This window comes from Dysidea avara, chromosome 7 (assembly GCF_963678975.1).
Source record: "Dysidea avara chromosome 7, odDysAvar1.4, whole genome shotgun sequence".
Lineage (NCBI taxonomy): Eukaryota > Metazoa > Porifera > Demospongiae > Dictyoceratida > Dysideidae > Dysidea > Dysidea avara.
The window spans coordinates 33,223,375-33,250,779 of record NC_089278.1 but is presented as its reverse complement, the minus strand read 5'-3'; the positions used below and the strand labels follow the sequence as shown (position 1 = coordinate 33,250,779).

The following is a 27,405-nucleotide window of genomic DNA, read 5'->3' as shown; positions in this document are numbered from 1 at the left end:
TGTATCATTGTATCATAAAAATGGTAGTTGTGCATTACATCATTCAGCCTCCATTCCTGGTCAGGCTGGCAGGCAGGAAGACCAAAGATGAATCATTTAATAATAATGGCAGCATTATGTGGGATGCCATTTTGTTTTGGCTCTATACAGTGCTACCTAACTGTATGATATTTTGTAAAAAGCTTAGAAAGGCATAGGTCTATTATGTCAGAATAATTTTGGGGATACAGAAGACCCTCAGTTATCCTACCCTCATTTATCTGTACCCACGTTTATCTGAAATCAGAAATGACTGTTCTATTAGAGTATTTTGGGTATAGGTGTATGCTCTATTAGAGTATTTCAACATGGCTTTGTATATAAATGTATGGGCTATGGTTATCCGAACAATTCACTCACCTGAACACTTTTGTCATTGCCTAAAAACAAAGGGGTTTGGATAACGGATGGTCCACAGTATTAGGTGGTGGTAGCTCAGTACAGTTAGAAAACTGATGATTAACTGCTATGATTGTATACGCATGAGCAACATGGGGTTCTGACTGTGTTGAGTATAATGTTCTAGGGATACCTGATGCAAAATTATATAAGTTTTGCTTGCATTGTAATACAAAAATCTTATGATACATGATAACCCTAACTGATATGAAAATATACTTATAATTGTTACAAATTTCAAGGTTAATTTTGAGAATAACAGGTGCATAAAAGAGAATAATTGTCAGTATGATATATTAGAAAAGTAGTCACAATTTAGTACTTTTACATATTATAGCATCTACTGCAAGTGATGAAGACATTGACAGTACACAGATGTTATTAGCTTCATTTGGACCTAATGATATTACCAGTGTTATTAATGTATCTATAACTGATGATAACATTGTTGAGGATCAGGAAATGTTTCAACTTTTGCTTGTAGTTCCTTCACCTGCAGAAAATGTTGGCATAACAGCAGGATCTCCACATGTTGCAAATGCTGTGATACTAGATAATGATGGTAAGAATGTGTTGAAAATAATTGTTTAATGGAATATGTGATTAATGTTTAGAATGTCTATATTTCTTTTATACATTAGTGGTCTTCTGTAGCAATTGTATAAACTGATATTTATTTTACATGATTACTATTTCACACAGTGATGCATATCAGATTTGATCAACCTTTACACAAAATTACTGAAGGAGATGTAGCAAAGGTTAAAATACTATCAGATCATGTTGCTGAAGTAAACATTTCCATTATCATGCAAATTACATCTCTAACTGCTTCAGGTAAGATATATACTTGATTTCAGACAGATTTACATGTAGTTTTGCATTTGGTTAGTTGAGAACTATTACTACAATGGCACAATTGTCAACACACTAATATTGGGTTATAAGAATACATCAGTCAGTATTGCTACTGTGGATGATAATATTGTAGAATTGAATGAAGTGCTTGAGTTAAGTATTGTAGACATCATAGCAGTTCCAGGTGTTTCTGTGCTAATACTGGAGCCAAACACTACCTCAATAGAAATCATCAATAATGATGGTAATATGCACTGCCCATGCACATGTGCCATTTAATACATTGCATTTCAGAAACACATGTCAGTTTATTATCTGATCAATATTCAACCACCGAAGGAGATCTTCTTGTGTTAACTGTTGTATTGGACAAAGTGTTAAGCTTTAGTGAAACTGTGTACATCAGAGCCATCACATCCAACACTTCAACATCAGGTTAAGAATCCATGTGAATACACTGTTAAATTCACTATGAAATATTACAGCTACTGCTGATGATTACAGCTCAAGTATAGTAGCAGTCAATATCAGTCCAGGAGTCTGGAACACAACAGTATCACTAGCTATTACTGATGATGACCTACTAGAACCAACTGAATATTTCAATGTTTCACTAATGCTACCATCACTTTTGTTGAACAAAAGCATTTCTTTAGGAAATATTTCCACAGCAATTGTAACTGTCACAGATAATGACGGTTAGTTAGAGAGTTAATGGTCATTGCAATGTTACAATAACCACCTCTTTCTTTAGTAACATTTGTTTCACTATCAACTAATGCTTACTTTGTTCATGAAAACAATTACCTAGTTACAATACTGGTGACATCATCAAGCATCAGTTCAACTAGATTTGTGGTGGAATTAAACATTAGAGAAGGTTCTGCAACAGGTAAGACAGCTTTACTATAATAATTATTGTATGCTACATGTATATGTAAGAAGGCCTAAGCATAGATGATTAATGGTTAGTTTTAGAAATAATAATATAGAAGGCTAATACATCTATGTACAGACCTCCAGGTCAGTTCAGTGACCAATTTTTGAAGACTTTACTATCATGGTCATTAACATGACTGATTTGGTGGCAAAGTAGGAAGAATAAATCCAATATTCTTACAACAAAATATACTGGTACAGCAGTAACTCCCAAGTTGTAGGGATGTGGGCCTAACTGTGCATGTTTGTATAATAACCCTCCCCCCTACAATCCAGCTGCAGGAAGCCTAATATTGGCAACCACTTTTTCTAAGCATGCAACATTGTTGTTATCAGTATCTAATGTAGAGTTGTGCAGTTATACCCTTTGATCACTTTCAATGTCTTAACTATCTTAACTTAGTAATAATATTTACAATTCAACTTCAATGTTGGTGGTAGGACTATTGGTCCCCTCAACCTGGGATAGTGGTTGGTTTTGGTAAATGTACAGGTTCCCAGAGTCCTACTGTAGTTCTTCCAGTATTATTCTCAAGTCCTTACTATCTTTCTACTGGTATAATACTGTTAATCTAAGTACCACACTGGTTTCATTGGCCAACCAACCCTAATGGCTTGGGTGTGACCTGTCCCTATTTTTACTAACAAAAAATTTTGGGAGGATTCTACAGTAAGACCCTATTGGGATTTCACACTATCACATTCCACAAGGAAATAGATGAGGTTGCAGCTATGTTGCCATGCAGCTGCAGACCTCATAGATGACTGTGTGTACAAAGCATTGCAACACTCTCTGACTCACAATATACAGGCTGGGTGCAGGGGCGGATCCAGAGTCTGGAAAGAGGGGGGGCACCTTGCTGAAAAAAAAGTTGAAGAGCAAAAAAAAAAAAAAAAAAAAAGGTCACAACAATAATAGCTAGTTATCCTTTACCAAATATATTATATCATGTATGTTATGTAAAATAAAATCCTATTTATAGCTTCCTAAGTAAGCTACACTTCCCCATGAACACTGTGACTGCTTTATTAGAGTGATTGGTGATTGACTGCTCTATTAGAGTATCTCGATCTTATATACATATTTTTAAGGGAGGGGGGGGGGGGGGACATGCCCTTGAGTTCCCCCCCTGGATCCACCACTGGGGTGCATATGCTTGGGACACTTTTAAAAGCTTCCAGTTGCCATTTATTTACATCCTCAACAAATTTAAGGCACATCTAATGTGGAAGTTGTCTCATAGGGCAGCAAATTTATGCCAAAAGTACACATGACACACTATCGTGTGTTGTGATATAAGCTAAGTGCCATCATACTGTCAGTCCTTAACTAGTGATGACAGGTATGTCAAAATCCACTGACCTCAAAGAATCACTACAGAGTCTTATAATATGCTTATTTTCTATCCAAATCATATGCATCCAGGAGCTCTCAAATAACCTTTTCCACCTACTCCAGCACAAATCATGGCTGTAATTTTCTATAAACTTGAAAATGGTTTTCCAGATATGTGACCAGATTTACAAAAAGGGGTTTCCATAAACATCAATATTAACAATTTATAACTTCAATTAACTATTGATTTAAAATTTGGTCAGTAGTGAGCAGCAACTTAGCAACATAGCCTAATGGGTGGAGAAAATTATATTTTACTTTTTAAACAAAGTTATAGTCTTTCAAGTTAGTGCAATTGGATGTGTGTAGAAGACTCCTCTTTGCAAACCTGGTCACATATCATGCCTGGCACCACACATACGTTTGGTTGAGTACATACATGTACTAATACATATTTGGTTTATCATCAGTAATCCACTAAATATTGCTTGCAAATCAGTAATGCATCAAAGAATGGTATTTTCATGTAAATTAACTATATTAACTGTAGCCTCCGATTTTACTGCCACAAATATAATTCCAATAAATTTTGAGGCTAATATCACAGAGGTAGCAGTGAATATCACTATTGTGGATGATACACAACTAGAACACACTGAGGAATTTAGTGTTGATCTAATAGTACCAGATAATATTAGAAATATTGGAGTAAATCCTGGCTCCATTTCTAGTGCAGTAGTAAAGATCGTAGATGATGACAGTGAGTGAATACAATGTTGTATAATGTTATTTTACTACAGTTAATGCTTTGTTAGCTGTTTCAGTAGAATTTTCACAACCAGTATTTAGTGCATATGAAAATGAGTCAGAAATAATAATAAAACTAGATGTCACTCGTCCTGCACTAGCAACCTTTACTGTAATTGTTTCAGCTACACCTGGTACTGCTGATGGTAAGTGGCAAGTGTTTAACCAACTACAGGTTATTAAAACACTCTCAGATTCTGATTTTGTTGTTGGTAACACAAGTGTGACATTTGGGCCAACTGATACACAAGCTAACTCTTCAATTGTCATCAGAAATGATAACAAATTGGAATTCATTGAAGAATTTAATTTAACTGTGATTCTTCCTGACACATCTAAAGCCATTGGAATAAAGGAGGGTGCCCCAGTGTTTGCAGTTGTTAGAATATTGAATGATGACAGTATGTTATCAGTAGAAATGATATATGTTTACACTGCTATTATTAACAACAGGAGTAAAAGTTTGGTGGTCACTTGATACAGCTGTAGTGACTGAAGGAGAAATGATATCAATTAGTTTAATGTTGGATAGAGAACCTGGTGTACAGTTTAATGTATCAGTATATGCTACTAATATTAACACTACGGGTTAGTAAGCAAAAATATATAATTATGTGGCTGTGTGCACGTGTTTTTGATATTTTGTATGCATGACATGCATGCATGCCTGCATACATAATAGCGCAAAACTATTGTAAGTTTGTAAGTGAATAACGTACAAAGGTCCAGTTTTCACTGTTCGATAGACGATTCTTCAGAAACCAAATTTCAAAGTGCTGAATGAAGTAATCAGCTCATTATGTCAAAAAGCGTAAAACCATAAATTAATCAATCATTGTTGTCATTAATCTATTATCGACTTCCTAGTACATTTCCATAGATCTATTATCAACGGGTCTAGAAACTTTTCCATATAACTTTCTGTGGAATTTTACGGATTTACTAAACATTTTTATACAATATGGCAATATTCTTGAAGAGTTAGTGACTCGGGTTTGACTTTGTTGTGCTCTTGTATCATTCTATAATTACATTATGGATTTTGCGGTTGGTGAAAACCACCCAACTATTTGCAATAACTTGGTATCTAGCATTAGGACTAGTAGAAAATATTCAAGAAATACTTTCTAACATTTTCCAGTAAAGAAAACCATGTATTTTACTTCTTGTTTAATCTGTATACTACCAATCTCATTATAATACTGTTTACATTACACATGCTTCAATATTGTCGATGACAGATGTGCATCATGCAATAATTGGTTGTTTACGCTACATACATACATCCCCCTTGTGATTGCTCCATAGATTGTTTTAAGACCATGCTTAAATCAATGACTGAAATTATTTAATATAATTACTGATTTATGAGGTAATATAATATAATAAACACTTCTTATCTACCTCACAGGATATGATTATTCAATAACTCCAACACTTGTCACATTTGGGTCTAATAAAATGATGCGATCTATCAATATTGCAGCAACAGCTGATATGTTACTAGAGTACAATGAAAGTTTCCAACTGTCATTTGAACTTACTGCAAGTGCACAAGAAATAGGAGTAATAACTAGTTCTCCTTCAACCACTACTATTACCATCTTAAACAATGACAGTCAGTAAAAAGATAACATGTGAGATAACATTGACTGATATTATCTTAGGTGTGGTGGTTGAATTTCAGACAGTACAATATTGGGTTGATGAGGGATCAGTTGTATCAATCACAGTATTAACAGACAAACCTATTTATAACAACTATTCAGTTTTGCTGACTACTTTCATAAACTCATCCTTACATACAGCATCAGGTGTGTACATTTATTTCATGTCTGCATGTCGTATGTAATAATGTGTTCATTTATTTATTTGTGGATATTGTGTATAGATGAAGATTTCAATAGTGGAACATTTGAGGTGGTTTTTGCTCCAAATCAAACTATGACACATTTACTGATCTCTGCTCATAAAGATGTGTTACTAGAGCAAAATGAAACTTTCTTTGTCAGATTAGAGTTAAGTGAAGGGATTGACATGATCGGTGTTAAAATTGCTGAAGAAAATAACATAGCTTATGTTACAATAATTAACAACAACGGTGGGGTCAATGTACTGAAAAGTAAATGCAATGATTAGCTATGAATTTATTTCTTAATTTAGTTGTTAAGATTGGATTAACATCTGCTGAATATTTCACTATTGAAGACAGCACTGTAATGAAGGTGATATTGACCCTTGAGGACAATCAACCGGCCAATACCAGCTTTACTGTCAGTTTAAAACTAACTCCAAGAAGTGCATCAGGTTATATATGTACTTTACACATTTTTGTATATCACCAATGATGTGTGTGCTATTGTTTTGATCAGATGTAGATTTCAGAGGTGATGACATTGATGTAATCTTTGGCCCAAGAGATACACAAGTAGTTGTTAATATTTCAATTGTAGCTGATGAATTTCCAGAACAAAATGAAACATTTGCAATTTCATTGTTTATACCAACTATGAGTAGAGAAATAGGTGTAGGTGATGGAAGGATAACGAATGCAGTTGGGCGTATATTAAATGACGATAGTAAGTTATTAGCTAAAGCTGTAAACAGAAAAGGTTACCAATAACATCTTAACAGGTTTGTATGTCAGTTTTCATAGTCCATCATCAAAGGTGGATGAAGGAAATACTGCCATACTACAAGTTGTACTAGATCATGCTGCTGGAAGGAATATTTCTGTAGGTATTATTGCTCAGCCTTTAACAGCTACAGGTATACACACCTTTCTGTTGTGTGTACACATTTGCACATGTACTATTTACCTTTAGATTTAGACTATACATTGCTACAATCTATTATAAACTTTGGACCAACTGACACTTCTCAAACCATATCAGTATTAGCAGTTGATGATGATGTTTTGGAGTATATGGAAACATTTACAATGGGCATTGTAATTGCTGATGACCTATCAGAGATTGGAGTATTACCAGGAGAAAATAATATTACTTCTGTCAGTATAAAAGATAACGACAGTAAGAAATCTTTTAATTGCATCTTTAAGTGTAACTGTATTTTGTAGGAGTCACAGCCAATTTGTCTATATCAGATTCCAGTGTTAAGGAAGGTGACAATTGTACAATAACTGTTAGCCTTAACCAAACTGCTTATACAAAGATTGGTTTTCTGATTAGCACCACCACTATGACTGCAACAGGTAATACAACTGATTACACTTGGCTGCATAAAGAAGTAAATCATTCCAGACTTTTGTTTATTACATTAGATTGTAACTGCTTACAGTAAATAGGAGTGCTGTATGCTATCAAACAATACGGTAGTACTGTTTAAGTAGGGATTCCCTCAAAAATGATGCGTGCTGCCTAAACTGCCGCCTTCAAAAATCATCCTAGAGATATCTTATGTGATGAAAATTACCTTTATGGAATAATCTTAGTCCATCAAACATCAAATACAGCATTAAAAACAAGAAAACACTAATAGGTGGCCAGATATAGAATTTTTAATAAATCGCCAAAACTCGGATTTTAGTCTCACTGCCAGCCAGCCAGCCTGCCTGCCCTGCCTGCCTGCCCTGCCTGCCTGCCTGCCTTGCCTGCCTGCCCTGCCTGCCTGCCTGCCCTTCCTGCCTGTCTGCCTGCCCTGCCCTGCCTGCCCTGCCTGCCCTGCCTACCCTGTCTGCCCTGCCTGCCTTGCCTGCCTGCCCTGCCTGCCCTTCCTGCCTGTCTGCCCTGCCTGCCCTGCCTGCCTTGCCTGCCCTGCCTGCCCTGCCTGCCTGCCTGCCCTGCCTGCCCTGCCTGCCTGCCTGCCCTGCCTACCTGCCCTGCCTACCCTGCCTGCCCTGCCTGCCCTGCCTGCCCTGCCTGCCCTGCCTGCCTGCCCTGCCTGCCTGCCTGCCTGCCCTGCCTGCCTGCCTTGCCTGCCTGCCCTGCCTGCCCTTCCTGCCCTGCCTGCCTGTCTGCCCTGCCTGCCCTGCCTGCCTTGCCTGCCCTGCCTGCCCTGCCTGCCCTGCCTGCCTGCCCTGCCTGCCTGCCTGCCCTGCCTGCCTGCCTGCCTGCCCTGCCTACCTGCCCTGCCTACCCTGCCTGCCCTGCCTGCCTGTCTGCCCTGCCTGCCTGCCCTGCCTGCCCTGCCTGCCTGCCCTGCCTGCCTGCCTGCCTGCCCTGCCTGCCCTGCCTGCCTGCCCTGCCTGCCCTGCCCTGCCTGCCTGTCTGCCCTGCCTGCCTGCCTGCCTGCCTGCCTGCCTGTCTGCCCTGCCTGCCTGCCTGCCTGCCTGCCCTGCCTGCCTGCCTGCCCTGCCTGCCTGCCTGCCCTGCCTGCCCTGCCTGCCTGCCCTGCCTGCCTGCCCTGCCTGCCTGCCTGCCCTGCCTGCCTGCACTGCCTGCCCTGCCTGCCTGCCCTGCCTGCCTGCCCTGCCTGCCTGCCTGCCTGCCTGCCCTGCCTGCCTGCCTGCCTGCCTGCCTGACCACAGTCACAAAGCTGGAGGCCAAATGAAGCAGTGCATGACCATCATTTTACGCTATAATAACAAACTCACCAGTGGGATGTGCCTTTTGAGGTTCTGACAAGCATGTGCCCTCTGCATCTTGTCTTTCCTTTATCTTCAAACAGGCTAGTCTTCTTCCTTCTCCATCCTTCTCCATGCAATGAAACCATATTGAGACATTAACTTTTCTTATCAACACTTTCCTTGAGCAGCATAATTACTTAGATGCTGCAAACTTAATGAAGCGCTTACGCTTGGTAGAGATACCTGTAACTTCACGATAGGTTCAATGCCACACCTATTGATTAATTATAATTAATATGATCTGGTTGATCAATAATGCTCCAGCACCGTGACCATGCCTCTTTACAACCTATCATGATGACACACCCCATTACTGTTGGCCTATCTGTATGCTAGCACAATGAAATAGTGACACACACCCTGGAAGGAAAGGCTGACTCGAGATACTCTAATACAGCAGTCACCCTAGTCACATGCACGTATATAGCTGCATGTTATAACAAAAAAGCAAACAAACTAGTATATTAAAAATTAAATGAAGTAAGGATCCAAGCATTAAAAAGTAGCAAAACAAGAGGTGAATGATAGTAATATGTGACCTAATTTTAGAAAACCGTCGATATCCAAGCAATTTTCAAAATGCATTTTATTTGTTCTTTGTTTTCTTCAGGGACAGAGGAATGGACTAGCCAAGTTTCAGCTTCCTAAGTTAAGCAGCGTTAGAAATACAGCACTAGACAGCCGGACGAGCAAATAATTTGATATGTACAGAAGCTATCGAGAAAAGAATCTACAGGCGCTTAGATAAACCATCATAACTTACTGATACAGCTACGTACGGAATTGAATCTTGGCTCATTGTGTTCGCCATGAATTTGTACATCCACCAAGGTATAGTTGTTTTCCCTAGGCATGCTTCTTTGTTCGAGAAGGAAGGCAAATTCACTGAAAAACGATCGTCGGTAAATTCTTTTGTCACTGCAACGTAAACAAACGTCTGTAAATTTTTAATCTTTTCGTGTATGGAGATAAAACAAAGATTTTTGTACTCCCTATGGACAGGCGAACACGATGATGCCCAGGATTTATCCAGTGGCAGCTTAATTCGCCCACCAGTGAGGCAATAAAAACTTCCGTAATTTTTTTTTCTGGAGCTTGCGTTTTTTACCCATAGTTTTTAAATGCGTTTTATTACAAAAGTACTGTTGTGCGTATATCGACGGTTTTCCAAAATTCAGTCACATATAGCATAAAATTCCCTACTTTGGCATTGAACAAAATCATTGTTATAACATGCCAATGTAGGAATTTTTCCACTGCGCTGTGCTGTAATACCATCATTCATCTGTTGTTTCGTTACTTTTTATTGCTTGGATCCCTACTTCATTTTTAAATTAATAATTTTTAATATACTAGTATTAAACAAAAATGTTACTGTCATTTTTCACTGCATAAAATGTTTGTAGTGAGTGATGTGTGCATGTTATTCTTATTTGATGCTTGAACTAAAGTAGTACGTGTGCAACAGTTATATGCAAGGGACTTTACTGATATATACACCAAAGCCCGAGGGACGCAGGCCCGAGGGCTGCAGGAGTATATATTGGCAAATCCCAAGCAGCCATGGTATAAGTGATATATCACACACTCACCTAATAGGTGAAAGAACTACAGAGCACTCACCTTGTTTGTTTTATACACTGGTATCTGATGATTGATACATTATCTATGTGTCATTATGCTTCAAAATTTGTTACAACTTATGATTGTGGGTTTGGGCTTTTTTGTTTTACTCTTTTACACTGCATTAAGCCTACTAACTTTGGTATTAAGATAGTAAGTAAATTACTATATTGTAAGTAAAGTATTTAGAACTATAGTCCTGTTATAGTGATCTTGTTCTGTGGTCTCTCAATGGCTAACATGTGATGCATAGAAGTACGCATTCACACATCACCCAAAATTAGTGATCTTTCATCATAGAAAATAGTTTATTAACAGTCAACTTGTCATAATTTTGTGACTACACTCAGCCTGGCTAAGAAAGTAATACTGGTTCCCACAATGTAATCCTGTATGTCAATCAATATAACGAGTCAAAGCATATGGTATCTTTGAACTGGTTAGGCATCAAAGCCATGAACAAACCGCATTCCCATGACATTGCCCAGGCAATATGAGAGTTAAACCCCGAGCAGCGCCTTTGAACACATGTGACCTGGTCTGGGAAAACCAGTCTTATTACCTACCATAAATTCAGGTTGTTAAGCGCATGCACTTATAATTTTCAGAGAAAACTTTTGTAAAAAATCATACTATCTGTTAGGCGCATACACCTAATAAATAATTGTGTCTTAATACGGAATGGCTATGCTGTAATAGTAGTTCGTGCCAGTCACTACGCCAGTGTGTAAGGATATTTGTCTATTTCTAGGTGAAATCCTTTGTAATGAACAAGAATATTGCAATCCAGAAGGGCTGAATTGCTGCATACTCTGTGAAGGGAGACCTCAAGGGAGACTTAAGCACTCGAGGAGACATTCATTTCCAATAATTCCAACGTTTCTTCCTGTGTGTAGCTTTGTCATGCCTTGAGCCTTGAATTTGACCATATGCGCTTAACAGCCATGGATAATTACAAGAAATGTGTATGCGCTTAACAAATAATATACGCTTAACAGATGCATGCGCATAACAACCCGATTCTACGGTATTTGAAGTGGGTGACAGGGGCTGGAGGAGGACTAGAGGCTGTTTAAAAAATTAAAGAGGAAGGCGTAGGGATGAATTAGGCTATGTTATGGGCCATTAAGGTCTCAAAACGTGCTAAAATGAAAGAACATTTACAGCACAGGTCTTTAACACCACCGAGCTGTACAGCCATATACAGCCAACCCTATGCTGACCAGAGCTTCATTAAGCCCCAGACCATTCGTATGAATTTCCACTGTGTTTTGGGAAAGCATCCACCAAAAGCAGACCACTCAAGTCTAGTTGATTTTGATTGTGAAATTTGATAGTTTATTTATGTACATAGCTTTGTGTTTTTGGTGAAAACTCAAATCTGCTGTCATGGGCTATAAAACCGGTTTTCTCAGACCCAGTCACACATATATGTGTCTGTCTGTCTGTCTGTAAAAGTTATAGCACTGCCCAGAGTGCTATACATCAAATATAGCACAAGGCAAAGCTGAGTGCTATATTTTGTCTCAAGAGTGTTATATTTGATGTATAGCATGAGCCTAGACAGTGCTTTCATTAGTATAGAGAACCACCAACTTGAGGTACACACAAGACACACAAAACAATATGCCTTTTGTTTAAGGCAGTGGAATGTTGTGGTTAAACTGTGACGACATAATTGGTCTATGACGTGGCTTCCAGAGTGCAATGTAGCCTTCAATGACTAATACTTACATTACCATTGGTACTGTCAGTGTTTATACCCATGCAGTGCCGTATGTATCGCTAACAATAATTTGTATGAATAGGTAAGCATTGGCGAGTGGTAGATTGTTACTTGCAGTGCTAGTTCACAAGTAATTAGTGAGATAATCAAGTTTAAGCCATCTCAACTTTGTTGCCATGTTAGGTGAATGCTTTGTTGCCATGTTAGGTGAATGCTAGTCCTGTATCATTCACTAAAACAGCATGACAGGAGAGTACTGTATGCAGGTAGCCCAGTGATGTAGCCTAGATCAACAGCATGCCACTCACAAGCTATCCAAAAGTTGTATAGCATCAGACAAATTCCCAGCAGTGCATAGTGTCGACTGACATCTATTTAGTATTTATACCTACTTTAGTCCTAGTACACTGGTTTCTCTATACAATAACTATCATCAAAGTTTAGGAACAGTATACCAGTTGAACAGCACTTTTATCATTGCTCTAGGTATGTCATTCACTATAAGACCACTGTTGTTGCCATCCTTAATTATAGGCTTGAATAGCTGCTAGTGGTGAGAATAGTGGTGAATTAGCATTAGTACTGAAATTATCACCAGTGCTTTGTTAACTATACAGCACTAAATGCGATTCAGCACATGATCAACCATTTATACAACTTCTGTGACTTGAAGATGGGTTGTTGAAACACAACAAGACAAAGCTTTCCTGAGAAAGGAAGATCACTTCTAACATCTAAAGAAACTTGGGGTACATCAGGGGTGTAGCCAGGATTTTTTTGAAGGGGGTTCAGATTTAAAGTGGAATGTCTTAAGGGGAAGGCCTCATGTTTGAACAAAAATGATGCATACACAAAATGTGCCCTTAAGCAGTAATATAAAAAGGTGCTGTTTGTGCATTTAACTAGCTAAAACCTACACACTGCTGTTTATTCAGCTTATATAAACTATAAACCTATTGTAATACTAACTAATCTTCACTTTCAGACAGCATACCGACAGCCAGCTTCAATTTCCTAGCACATGGAAGCCCTCCACACTCGAGTCCCTTAGCTGGCAGTACTTCTTTCCAGGTATACATTATTCTCAGCCAGTCCTCCTGTTGGTGGTCAATAACTTCATACTTGGCTTGTACTCCAATATGTTCGAGACATCACATGCCCACAACATGTAACATATAAACAAACCATTCATCAGGTAAATATACATCAACTGTGTGCTAACCTGACACATGTATAACATGACCACTCAAGTTTAGCAGCTCCTCCCTTGTAACATTTCTCAACCAACCATTGAACAGTCCTTTGCCATTTCCTCGTACCATTTCAACCATGCATCATGTGTGCAATTGATCACATGATTCAGTAGATATGATTTGCATTAATGCAATGTGATCTTCGAGAGTAGTACAGAGGAGTGCCAGTGGGCAAGTAGCTACCGGAGAGCTCCAGGGCTATAAGATTCGGTGTGATTTTTAATTTTTATAAATTCTGCCTCTGAAAGGGGGGGTTCGTCTGAACCATCCGAACTACCCTGCCTTACGCCCTTGTATATTTCACCTTTGTAAAAAAAATATTTTTGTACAAAAGTCAATGGGAACTGAGAGTTGTGGTTAGCAATATTGTACTCTGGAAATGTGAAGGAAGTAATTACATATTTTGGCTAGTTAAATGAACAGGCCTATATTAGAAACTCACGGAGTAGTGTTATCATTGGTAGAATAGGCATTGCATCTGTGCTGCGCCTGCATTAATCCATTTGTGGACTTTGATGAGTGTAGTCCATCTTCTTAACTACTAAAAGTTTTGATTTTGGTACTTAATAAGCATATTTCCATGATATTCCTAGGACTTGTCCATTTATTTGGACAAAACAACATATATAGGTGACCCGGTCTGCAGAAAGGGGTCTTACAACCTTTTCAATTGCATGTACTTGGCAACCTGTAACTTGACTTGTGAATGCGGTATCAGCCTGAAATTTAGTCCACTTATACCCCTAATGTAGCACTATGGCTTGGTGTAGTATGAAGGTGATAGGCTGAAAACATGAAGAGTTATGATTAGTCAAACTTGACAATTTGGAAAGGCTATAAGACCCCTTTTCGCAGACTGGGTCACATTAAGTAAGAATGTTCACTGCTGCTGACCACAAGCAACCATCATCAAAATCTTCAAGTGTGTCTATAAATTCAATCCAGTGGTTCTAGTCTTACTGGTTGGGTTGACTGGTCAGCCAGCGCAGCACAGGCTATTAGGCTAGAATTGCTTGATTGGTTGTACTGGTCAGAATTGGGTGATTAATCACTCAAAGCAGTATTAGCCTGCAAATAGACCAGACAGCTTCTGATACAGACTATCAAGGTGTTCTATAACTGCCCAATACAGAACAGCTGCATTCTGTATATGGCTTCTATATAGCCGTCTTTTGCTTTGACCTTCCCATGCAAAGCTCTCTATACGTGTGTGTGCGTGTGTGTGTGTGTGAGTGAGTGAGTGTGTGTGTGTGTGTATGTGTGTGTGTGTGTGTGTGTGTGTGTGTGTGCAGGGGCGGATCCAGGACCTGGCAAGGGGAGGGGCACAAATAGACCAAGTTGTAGGTGGTTGGGGAGAGCCAGCTGCATATTCTCTTGTAGCTTGAAGCAGCAAGTAATACACCTTGTAGTAGTATCTCACTGTTGATTTTTACCATTTTGGCCTTTGCAGATGGCTGTGAAGTCTTAAAAAGCTGTGTTAAAGGCTCTGAATGTCTTGAACAACAGCAACACAATAATTATTTTTAGAGCCGCTTAGTACGCACAAAGGTGCAGGGTGACAATTTCAAACCTAGTTTGACTTTGGTTTAGGTGAATTTGTAATAAATGCTAATAAAATGTGCATATTTTCATGAATTATATAAGCTGATCTTGGCCTGACAAAATTTTAATCAGAATTATGGCTCCTCCACAAGGTGGGGGGGTGGCATTTGCCCCAAATGCCTCATTCTGGATCCGCCATTGGTGTGTGTCAAGTGTGTGTCATATCTGTATCAAGTATATTACACTTTGAATGGTTTTTAGATGATGATTTTGAAGGTGGAGCATTTGAAATGTATTTTGGGTTTACTGAAATATCAAGAAATTTCACTTTGACAACAATGGAAGATGAAATATTTGAGCCAAATGAAAATTTTGTTGTGTTTTTGCAAGTTCTTTCTGAATACCAGAAGCTAGGAGTGTATATAGATTCAGCTAACAATGAAGCCATAATTACAATTGTCAATGATGATGGTAAGATACAGTACATATACCACCCATTTATTTTAATGGATGTTTTTATTAGAGCTAGCTATCACCTTCAATGAATCACATTACACTGTGTTTGAAAATGATACAGTGTTAAAGGTCCAGTTGAAATGTAGTCAACCACCATACAGGAGTATTTCATTGACAGTCAAGCCAATTGCAGTTGATGTTACAAGTATAGTATATGTAGTGTAAGCAATATTATTTTTTTGAATCTACAGAAGGAGATGTAAGCTTGAAGACTATTACAGCTAAATTTGAACCCAACCAAACCAGTACAGAAGTTACTATGCCAATACAAGATGACAATGATTTAGAGTTGTTGGAAATGTTCAGTGTAACACTAGTCATACCTAGGAGGATGAGAAGCATTGGTGTAGTGGAAGGTGCAGTTTCTACTACTCTTGTGAGCATAATTGATGATGATAGTAAGTTTACAATTTGTACTACAACTGAGCATTTGGTGTGTTTACTTTATCAGCTGCAAAAGTGGAATTCTCTGCCAAGATGTTTAACATCAGTGAAAATAATGTCCACCAACCTATTATACTCACAGTCAATAGAATAACCAATATTCCATTTAGTGTGATGGTAACTACAATAGTCTATACTGCTACAGGTAAGCTGTGAATCAGTTATTGTTTTAGTGTACTGTATGCATGTATGCATACAATCACTCGTACTGCATTAGTGCATTAATAACTGTGGTTTTGTGTGTGAATAGTACTGTTTCTTTATACAGAAGAGGATTATCAGTGGGCTGACCCAATGCTAGTAAATTTCAGTGGAGATTCATTGACTGCTGAAGTCAATATAGAAATAATTGATGATGAGATATTAGAATATCCTGAAATTTTTGGTCTTGAGTTGAGAATTCCACAGGCATATGCTGACCTAGGGATATTGGTTGGAGAACAAAATAATGTCAATGTAACTATTATTGATAATGATGGTAAACTGCATACAATCTACAGATTTTATATTTATGGGTATACTTAATCTAGAACTGGATGTCTACTTTAGTGAAGATGTTTACATAATCAAAGAAAATCAGCCAAGTTTTCCAGTAATGTTGATCACTGAAAGGCCAGCTTTTGTACCTTTTGATGTTTTGGTGCATCCAGTATTGAGTGATTTCAATGCTACAGGTTTGTTGTTCACATACCAAAACATACTCAATACTAAAACAGACTTTTGTGCAACACTTTATACCTGTTAAATCATACAAGTAACCTTCAGCTTTGTGTCTTCAAAATTCATATTTGATCTTTCTTGATCATCTTCTTGAATCTAAATAGAGATGCAGCTTAATAAAAGAGAATGCTAATGAATGTATGAAATTAGTTGTGCAGCTTCCAAAATAAAAACTTACAGTTATAGTGGTGACATTAGGATGATTGCAATTATTGACAAACTGTTCGTAGCAAAAAGACAGGTTGTAACATTTGTTGGTATAGAAGCCTACAATGCTACTCAAGAAAACCTCTTGCTGAATAATTTAAAGGAGACAAAACGTTGTACAATCACTTCTTTTTTATACTATACGCACATATCATTATCACATCATTAAGATTGCTCTAGAAATGTTTATCTCCTACATGTGCCCTCTTCACAAAAGAATATGTCATGAGTATCATTGTTTTACTTAATAATTGTAAAGTTGGGGGGGGCAATAGGTATGACATGGGTGATGGTTTCATTCAACATGTCCTGGATCATCATTAGTATTGGTTACATGTAGATTAGAGATGTACGATCCAACTTTTCTGAGCTTTACTGATACCGATCCGATCTAGGAAATTTATTACCAATCCTACTGATATTGTACCAATCTGAAATCAGTTATCTATTATGATGACTGATCTTGTACAAGTAGTTCTTATAGGATTTTATAATTTCAGATTGGTCAAATATTAGCTGAATGATGATCACAGCATTGTTTCTGGAGTCAATACCAATGGTGGTGTGGCCTCAATTACACCACCCAGACAATCAGCAGGTAGTTGGAAAAGGTGGATATGATCAGACACAGACATGGACATTTCCAAAAAGCACTTTTACATTAATATAACAGTTATTTTTCATACCTAACGTTGTTTTTACAGCAATCTTCACTTCCAGACCCGGGAGTCAATCTTGTCATAGCGCTTATCCATTTGTTAGTGCACATACGAAGGACTAGACCAGCACTCCACAGAATGCCAAAGACCATATGTGACCGGATTTGCGAAAAGGTACCTTTTCCACACATTTTACATACCAGCAAACAAAATGTTATAACTGTTTACTTCTTATACTGGTTAAATTGCTCTTTGCATCAAAATGCAGCCAAATACTGTAGCTACATTCATGGAAAATTTCAGATGATTACATGAATTGATTAAAAAGTTATGAAGTTGTAAATGTCAAAAAATGGGTCAAATTTTGTGTGTGAAAAGGGTACCTTTTCGCAAATCCGGTCACATATAGTGTTGCACACATGTTCTAAAGTCTAATACAGAGTTATATAATTGTAGAGATTAGCTTGTATGCGCCATGCAACTTAGCTTAGCAGGCTAAATCCACAATCTTACGCCTCTTAGTATAAGGCGCAGGTGCTTATACCAAGCGTTGAGGGTTTCAAGGACCTGGCCTACGAGATTAGGTTGGGACATGCCAGTTTAATCTCTATGACACTGAATTAGATTTCTAGAGCATGTGTACAACACTAAATGGTCTTTAGAGTGCTGGTCTATCCTTCGCACATGCACTTATAAATGGAGAAGCGCTATGACGAGATTGACGCTTGGGTCTGGAAGTGAATGCTGCTGTAAAAACAACGTTAGGTATGAAAAATAACTGTTTTGTAAATGTGAAAGTGTATTTTAAAAATATCCAAGTCCGTGTCCAACCGTATCCACCTTTTCCAACTACCCACAATCAGCAGTGACAGCACCCACAAATATTTTAATGCATGCCTTGCCTGGAATGGTGTTGTAGTAGAGATTTTTCTAATAGTTTAGTCTATTTGATATGGTGTAGCACTATTCATTGTTTTCTGCCAAGGACCTCTGGTAAGTTCAAGGGTAAGTTTCAGTAATTAAAACAGCTAACTTATATGGCTTCTCATAGTTTAAATGAGCACCAGCATCTGACCAGGCAATGAAATGGCACTACACTTTAGCTTATTTCATCAGAAAAATGATAGAAGAAGACCAGTATGTTTGATGAAATGGTGATAAGAAAGATCAGTATCATGAATCGGTAGCTTAACAGAAAATCAGTTCTACCAAATTGTCAAGATTGGTACTGATCCGATACTAGATCGGTAGATCAGTACATCTCTAATGTAGATGCCAAGGGTTGACTGGGAGAATTAGATTCATCATCAATAGTATCCACAGCTGAAACATTTCACACTCTGTCATTGTTGGGTACTGAATTATTATCATCTTTGAGCATTGTGATCATCTATTCTCTTGAAGTATTACTGTCATGTACCAGAACACTGTTATCTTCTGTTGGGGATTATCATCATCTAAATCAATCAATGGTAAATTCAGTGCAACTAAACACCCTCCAATACATAAACTTTGCTATCCTGCACTCTGCCACTTACATCTGCCACTTACATCTGCCACTTACATCTGCCACTTACATCTGCCACTTACATCTGCCACTTACATCTGCCACTTACATCTGCCATAATCTCCATTTCATTGTAGGATGGGATTCTCAAATTAGTAGGGCTGCACCGATTCTAGTATTGGTATCTGTACATGTATTGGGCCAATAGTGCTGTTTTCATGAGGTATCGGAATCGACCAATGTATTGATGCAGGTACCGGTTATCAAGTGTGCCAGATGGAAATGACATTGTTTGTACAAGCCTATTTCACAGGCACAATAAATGCTTGAAAGTATCAAGGACAATGCTAGTAATTAAACAGTCATTCTTCTATGCTGAAATTTTCTCTGTAAAAACACAATCCACTCAAAAACAGCCAAGCTGTAAAAAAAGAGTGCGGCCCTCAAAAGCCTGTGTGAAAAAAGTTGTGAAATCAAAGGTGACGGCCAAGAAATGGCTGCAATGATGTTAATGCTAATAAATTTTAACAATGCACACAGCCATTATGAAATTTTTTTAGCATTTTAACATCATTGCAGCCATTTCTTGGCCACCACCTTTGATTTCACAACTATTTCCACCCAGGCTTTTGAGGCCCGCACTCTTCTTTTTTACAGCTTGACTGTTTTTGAGTGGATTTTACTTCTTTTTGTATTTTCAAAAACCAAATCCTGCACCTTTTTACTGGGATATGATTTCCAGGCTGTTGTATCACAAGTTTTGCTAGCATATAGCACTTATCATGATGATTATGATGATGATGATTGGCGTGAGTCGGTCATACTAGTCTGCTCACAGACCGCCTGGGGGCGAAACTAAGTTAATACTACAGATATACCACTGATCGATACGAAAATGGCTCTGATTTGATGAAATAGCTACTAGATTGAGCCTCAAAGTGTTGCAACAATAGTATGGTGCTAATGCTCTAATAGAACGCACGTTTTGCTTTCGCTGAAATCATTTAATAGAACACACATAGAATGTTCTAGAACAATCTAGATCAGTTTTACTTATTAAGCTAGAATTTTCATTTATAAGGTAGAAATTAAGTGAAGTGATCAGCCGAGATAGCAGTGGTTCAGTGGTTAAGGATGCAAGCGTTAGGTATGGAGGTCCTTGGTTTGAACTCTGGTCATGATCAGTTCAGATATTTTTATGCACTTCCCCCCCCCCCCCCCCCCCCAGTGACTGCTCTATTAGAGTATCTCAATCCCATGATTTTACACTTGCTCAGTTTTTGCTTTATAACTTGTAGCTGTAAGTCTGTTGCTGTTCTAACCACCAAAAGGCACTCCTATGATGATCAGCCTATGTACACACGAATTTTCAAGTTATTCCTCTACTCGGTTACCCTGTAGCCGTGACAAAAGTTTCATCTTTTTTTATGTGAATATATGCTCGTAACTCCTTGGATATTTATCAGATTCATAGCAATATAAAAGTTGTTTATACACTGTAAATTCAAAAGTGTGATGTTCATACTGATGGTATGACTCCTGCGGTCGCTTAGATGTAACTATTTGTTGGAAACAGTCAGCTGCCTCCTCAGTGCCAGAGATTGACATACAGTGCATATTTAGGGGTGGGCCTATGCCCTACCAAAGTGTTTTGGTATGTGAGATCGAGATATTGTAATAAAGCAGTCAATCACTCCAATAAAGTAGTCAATCACTCCAATAAAGCAGTCACACTATTCAGAGAAGCAGTGTAGCAAATTATGCAGTGCAGTGTGTTATATTTGGTGGAGGACTGCCATTGTCAGCAGGCTGTGACCTCTTTTTCCTCCAACCCAGAGTCTGGATATGCCACTGTTGACATAGCTCATTCACACTCAGCTGACTTATTGAGTTTTCATGCATGGTACAATGATACTGCATTTTCACTTGTACTATTTATGCATTGTAGCCTCGGTAAGAGCATGCAATTTATTATAATAATAATAATCACAAAATCAATATTCAGATAGTTGTACTCAAACTAATACAGGAATATCAGTTAACTGCTAGCTAGCTAGAGCTAATGTACAAAAATACAAGCATGTATATTACATATCACAGCTAGAATAAGATGACCATGAATTACCTTGTGGTCATAATGGCATGATGCTAGATCTCTGCCAAAACAAAGATCATTACAGAAATATACAGTCCAGTAATCAATTTGCACTTTCCAAAATGGACTTGAAGAATTTATGCTGATCAAGAATTAGCAAAGGCAACGACTTATTTCAAACATCAGTTGTGTGACATATGCAACTTTGGAATCTGACATGGGTTTGATTGCTACCCAGTGGTCATAGTCGGTGTACAACACTTGACGGTATGCATGCAGCTCCTATAAAGCATTTCCATAACACAGCATTCAGTAAAACTTGAAATACAGTCTGGAGGAGTTCTTAAGATTGTGATTGTGCCCTGTAAGTCATGAGATTGGTCATATAAGAGCTGATGAGCAGCATTAACTCGTCATACATAGCTGGAAGTGAGACACTCAACTCTTGTCACACATAGCTGGAAGTAAGACACTTAACTCTTGTCACACATATAGCTGGAAGTGAGACACTTAACTCTTGTCACACATAGCTGGAAGTGATACACTTAACTCTCATCACACATAGCTGGAAGTGAGACAATCAACTCTTGTCACACATAGCTAGAAGTAAGACACTTAACTCTTGTCACACATAGCTGAGAGTGAGACACTTAATGTGATCAATCCGTCAAGTATATTGCAGCAGTAGTTGGGACTGTTGCTTATCAATCTATTATTTAGACACTAATCCGGTAATGCTTACTCGTTCTACAACTATATGGTCCCTTTCTGAGTACTTCTTTGGTGCACGTGTTGCCGACACTGATTCAAATGATCCTCCTCGCCGGAAAATCGTCAGAGTGTCTGGCGTACAGGGTTGCACAAATTCGGCCGAGAATTCGGCTTGCTGAAACGTCGATATTGCATCACTAAGATCCTCTGCGATATTTTAAAATCCACCAAATCATTCGACAATTTACTCTGGCCAAAGATGTACCAGACGTTCACACCACCAAACTTACGCGCCAAAAGCCACGTGTAGTTTCCGGAATGCAAAAATCGTTGAACTAGCTAGTTTATTATGATTCACGTGACTGCCGTACAAATAGCCTAAGAACTATTCATACGTGACTGCCGTACAAATAGCCTAAGAACGTGACTGCCGTACAAATAGCCACTCCGTTAAAAAAAAACCGAAGAAATTAAAACGAAACTTTGGCCACTCATATCTCATAAACGGCTAGGGAGATTACCTTCAAATTTGGTATGTGGCGTGGCCTACCTGGCGGGAACCTCTATAGCGAAACTAGTTCCAATCGGATAAGGGATCATGGAGCTACAAAGGTGTGAAAATCGCATTTTCTTTCTTCCTGTAAATATACTCACAGTGTGCAGGGCGGATCTAGGGGGTAGGCTTTGGGGGCTGAAGCCCCCCCCCCTCCCCCCTCCCCCTTCACTTTTAGGCTTTACTTGATCAATTTGCTGAGGATTATAATGAAATTTTGTCTTAGCATAATTATATGATCACTATACTAATACAAATACTCATAAACCCACCTTATAAACATCTTTCCAAGGCATTATTAGTGGATTTATGCTAAAGGTTATGCAACAAGGACCAGGATCAGCATTGGAGGTGTACAAGATTGAGATACTCTAATAGAACAGTCACCTAACTACTCTAATAGAACATTCAGTGTAAGCATAAAGCTTGGTTCTGTTATGCCAAATCTGCCTGCGCCTATACATACAATGAAGTGCATTAGTCTGTTTAAAAGGCTTGTTCATCTACTTGTGTATTATTACCGGTACTGGTATCAGGTACACAATTTCCATTGAAAATGCTCTCAGATTCAATCTCGTATCATTCAAATTTCAAAATTTTCCAGTTTCAACATTTTATTCTATCATGCATGCAATTGTAAGAGGGCGCATCATGTACTTGCTTGTCTGAACCTACCCAAACCTTTCCATTAACAAATGCTGCAGGGAGCCATATATATCTAAAGGCAGTATATAAAATATCTACAGGCAGAAATAATGTGGAAATGTCTCCAGATTATTTTAGCATCTATTTTTCAAAAATTTCCTGGGGGGCATGCCCCCAGACCCCTCTAGTTCCATGCTGGGAGGTTAATACTTTGAGTTAGCCCCAACTTTTATAAATCCTAGATCCGCCCCTGGTGTGGCGCGCTGGCTTCTTGGGCTGCACGACACACTACCGTGTGTCTTGATCTGAGATAAAGATTGATATACTCTAATAGAACATTCAGTAACTCTAATAGAGCAATCAGGTCATGACTGTTTTATCAGAGTATTTATAGTAGTATTTCTGTGACAGCCATTACCTAGACTTCTTCTCAAGCCATAGTAGAGTACTTGACTAGCTGCTGAACTGATTTGTACTTCTAGTGAATCTTGTACAGTTGGTCACTTCATCATGTGCTCATTACAATGAATTGTCCATTATTGTTTTAAAACTTGTACAGAAGTACCATGAACTACACACACACATGCACACACGCACGCACGCACGCATGCACACACACACACACACACACACACACACACACATACACACACACACACACACATATATATGGATGAGTTACATATGGTGTACATTGTACATTACAAATTAATTTGTGCAGTGATGAAGTAGCTAAGATACTTGGTATCGGTACTTGTACTTGCAGATACTTCCAAAGTAAGTAATTAGTATTGGTAAAAGTGGAATCGGTACAGCCCTACACATTAGCAGCTACCATTACAGATAGTATTAGTGCTTTCTTTCTTATTATTGTTATTTTGAGAATACAAGGTGATAACTTGTCCATCACCTGTAGTTTAACAAGGTCAACACTACAGCCTCATAAAAATTCATGGCCTGGGTTGCCGAAGGGTCAATAACTACCACTGTTTGTACAAACACCTTACCATCAGCCCCCCACTGTATGATAACTAAACCATAAACCATAGGAGTAGCAAGATATTTTTAGATAGGGGCTCTAGAATCTTGGTTTGGTAGGGCCGTACAATGTCGAAGAGCACCGTCGATATCTGCTAAGAATAGCTGCCCTCAACCAAATATACAACAGATATATCCTTAGTTACAACTTCATAACTTGCTACACTGCTTCTCTAAATATTGTGACTACTTTATTAGAGCAATTGACTGCTGTATTGGAGTATCTTGATCTTTTTGCAATTTACAACCAGAAAATCACAAGGAGGGCTCCAACCCCCCTTGCCCTCCAGGTTGCTACACCTATGCATAAACAGTCAGCATTGTGCCTTCAGTTCCCACCAAATTCAATTCAGGTAAGGGTGCTTACACTGTTCTCAAACATCTCTCCTCAGAATTGTTAGTGCAGATCCAGTATCTGACAAAAAAGTCACTGGTACCTGATTAATAAGAACCACATAATATTATAGGATTATAAGATGTACAATAATCTGCCCTTACTACTTCCTTTGGGAGCAGGGTTTCACCCCCAAGGGGTAGGTACCAGTTTCCCTGATACCAAGGCTTCTTCCTGGATGCTGTGCTCAGCCCCTAGTAAAATGGCCCACCTGTAACACACAACCACCCCTTCATTACGTATAATTCCACCCGTCTGAGACTCCTCTGGTAGCGTTTTACCACTAACTCTTTCCCCCTGTCTGAAGTTAGCAGTTTCTAGATTCTCCATTTGAGCCAACAGTTGGACCATTATGTCCATCAGACCATCTGACTCAACAGACACTTGTACTGAAGCCACTGTACCAAGTGAACTGTGTGTCGCCAGGTAGCACTCCAGCTATAACGTGGCTGTAGCTGTTACTTCAATTGTCTTGGGCTTCCTCTGTTTGACCCCAAATGCAATTTGCTCATTCTACAGCTGAGATAAATAATGCTGTAGTGCCAACTACTTCCTATCATCATCATCTAATGTGGTGAATGCATTATCCACAAGGATCCTCAGATCCTCACCACAGTCTGCCCAAGTCTCTGTCTGCAAACATGAAACTTTGCAAGGTGCAAATAATGCTTAATTGTTGATTTGAAACACTCCCGCATCACGGCCACCACTTTCTTGAAGGATGCCCTTGTTGTCACTGAAAAGCTACTCAAGAATGTCATCTTCAGCACAAACCTTATTGAACAGTTCCGGAGAGAAAATATTGTGCAATCACTTATTTTATACTATACACACGCATGTCATTATTATATTACACCATATATATAAATCATGCAAAATACCATAATTCACTTTGTTTTCATGCAAAAAAATTCATGATAAAAATTTTTGTTAAAATATTTTCGTATGATTTTCGTGAATGACTGTTCTATTAGAGTAGTTTTGATCTTATGTAAATTTTTTATGCAAGAAATTTTCGTACAAATTTTTCATAAAATTATTTTACAATGAAAAAAAGCATAATTACAGTAAGCTAACAAACTGTATATAAGCACAAAATAATATTGTTAAGTGTTAACCATGCAAAATATTTTATGTGCAAGTTTATTAATCTTTGCATGAAATATGGTAGTTGACATGTCATACTATTGTAACACATTATGAGTTAATTTGATCCGTTTAGGAAATGATTTCAGTACTTCAATACTACTAGCTCAATTTGGTCCCAATGCCACTACCAGTATTGTAAATGTGATCATTACAAATGATGCAGTAGCTGAACCAAGGGAAGCATTCAGGATGTCATTATCCCTTCCAGTTAATTCTATAGAGCTTGGTATTATTATTGGAGAACCAAGTACTTCCATTGCTGTAATATTGGATGATGACCGTGAGTTATCACACAACTAACATCTGGTTACCACATACATGTTTTTATTCTGTTATATGCAGACCTTCATGTGTTCTTCAGACACTTAACATACAGAGTTGTTGAAAATGATGCTGTAATGAGTGTAGTTATAGAAGCAAGCAAACCAGCTGGAATTTCATTTAATGTTTCAGTGTTACCACACTTTCTGAACAGTGAAGGTATGTAGCTACATTGACATATTGGCATGGTGTATAAGAAACATAGTATAATATGTATAAGTTGAGCTGGATCCTGAAAAACAACTACAAATTAAAAGTGGAATTTTTTTCTCAAGAGAGCTATAGTTAACATTTCAGCCAACCAGATGATTAATTGTAGCAGCAAAGGTGTCAACAACAGACACGTATGGTTTGGCTCCATTATAAGTTCAGGAAAGAGCTGTAATGGACATTGCAGTTTTATAGCTTCCCTATAGGAAATGTATGGTGAAATTTTGATTGGTCATAAATATTATGTCAGACATTTGACCAAAACGATTTAGAAATGTTTTAAGTGGGTCAAGCAGTACTACAAATGTGTTAAATTTCAAGATCATGTGTAATTGCTTTCATGAGTTAGTAAAAGTTAATGTTTTTTGAGAATCCAGCCCAACGTGTACACACTATGATTGTGTACTAGAAGCCACAATAATTTTATTTAGTTATCTGTACATAAATTTATACATGAAACATGCATATGTAGTGTATTTAAAAGATTGTTGATTATCAAACATTACGGTTGTACTGTTTAAGTAGGGATGGGAGAAGTAGGGATCACCCCTAAAGTGGTGCAAGTCACCAAAATACTGCCTTTAAAAATCACTCTAGAGCCATGTTACTCAATGATAATCAAGACACACAGTAGTGTGCCGTGCAGCCCAAGAAGCTGGCACGCCACACCGTGAGTATATTGACAGGAAGAAAATGCGATTTTCACACCTTTGTAGCTCCGTGATCCTTCATCCGATTGGAACCAGTTTCGCTGCAGAGGTGCCCGCCAGGTAGGCCACCCCACATACCACGTTTGAAGAAAATCGCCTTAGCCATTTCCGAGATATGAGTGGCCAAAATTTCGTTTTTATTTCTTCATTTTTTTTTCTTATTCTTCGTCTTTTTGCACACTTTGCAAAATTGCTATAAAACACAAATGCGTAATTAGATCACCTTGAAATTTGGCACACATAAAGGCAGTCCAAAGGCGAATTCTAGTATCAAATTTGGTGCACATTCGATGAATGGTTCAGGAGTTATGACTGATTATTCGCGTAAAACAAGATCGATTTGTTGTCACACCTACAGGATAAACCGCTTCTTGGAATGAGTTGAAAATCGGTTTGTGGATATTGTAGGAGTGCCT

The 27,405-nt window shown here is 38.3% G+C and overlaps 1 protein-coding gene across 1 annotated transcript in view; it reads left to right on the top strand.

The window, feature by feature from the left end:
* Nucleotides 1-27,405, top strand: part of LOC136261458 (adhesion G-protein coupled receptor V1-like) — a 145,041-nt gene that overhangs the window by 15,101 nt on the left and 102,535 nt on the right. The window contains exons 9-34 of the mRNA XM_066055464.1: nt 776-1,000; nt 1,141-1,275; nt 1,331-1,540; nt 1,591-1,731; nt 1,782-1,994; nt 2,051-2,188; nt 4,122-4,331; nt 4,387-4,524; nt 4,573-4,779; nt 4,832-4,966; nt 5,790-5,996; nt 6,046-6,192; nt 6,270-6,479; nt 6,542-6,685; nt 6,751-6,957; nt 7,013-7,147; nt 7,204-7,410; nt 7,458-7,592; nt 15,372-15,581; nt 15,634-15,771; nt 15,818-16,024; nt 16,078-16,215; nt 16,339-16,548; nt 16,601-16,744; nt 25,822-26,028; nt 26,091-26,228. Of these exons, the coding sequence (XP_065911536.1) occupies nt 776-1,000; nt 1,141-1,275; nt 1,331-1,540; nt 1,591-1,731; nt 1,782-1,994; nt 2,051-2,188; nt 4,122-4,331; nt 4,387-4,524; nt 4,573-4,779; nt 4,832-4,966; nt 5,790-5,996; nt 6,046-6,192; nt 6,270-6,479; nt 6,542-6,685; nt 6,751-6,957; nt 7,013-7,147; nt 7,204-7,410; nt 7,458-7,592; nt 15,372-15,581; nt 15,634-15,771; nt 15,818-16,024; nt 16,078-16,215; nt 16,339-16,548; nt 16,601-16,744; nt 25,822-26,028; nt 26,091-26,228 (4,536 nt within the window). The remainder of the gene's footprint in view (nt 1-775; nt 1,001-1,140; nt 1,276-1,330; nt 1,541-1,590; nt 1,732-1,781; nt 1,995-2,050; nt 2,189-4,121; nt 4,332-4,386; nt 4,525-4,572; nt 4,780-4,831; nt 4,967-5,789; nt 5,997-6,045; nt 6,193-6,269; nt 6,480-6,541; nt 6,686-6,750; nt 6,958-7,012; nt 7,148-7,203; nt 7,411-7,457; nt 7,593-15,371; nt 15,582-15,633; nt 15,772-15,817; nt 16,025-16,077; nt 16,216-16,338; nt 16,549-16,600; nt 16,745-25,821; nt 26,029-26,090; nt 26,229-27,405) is intronic.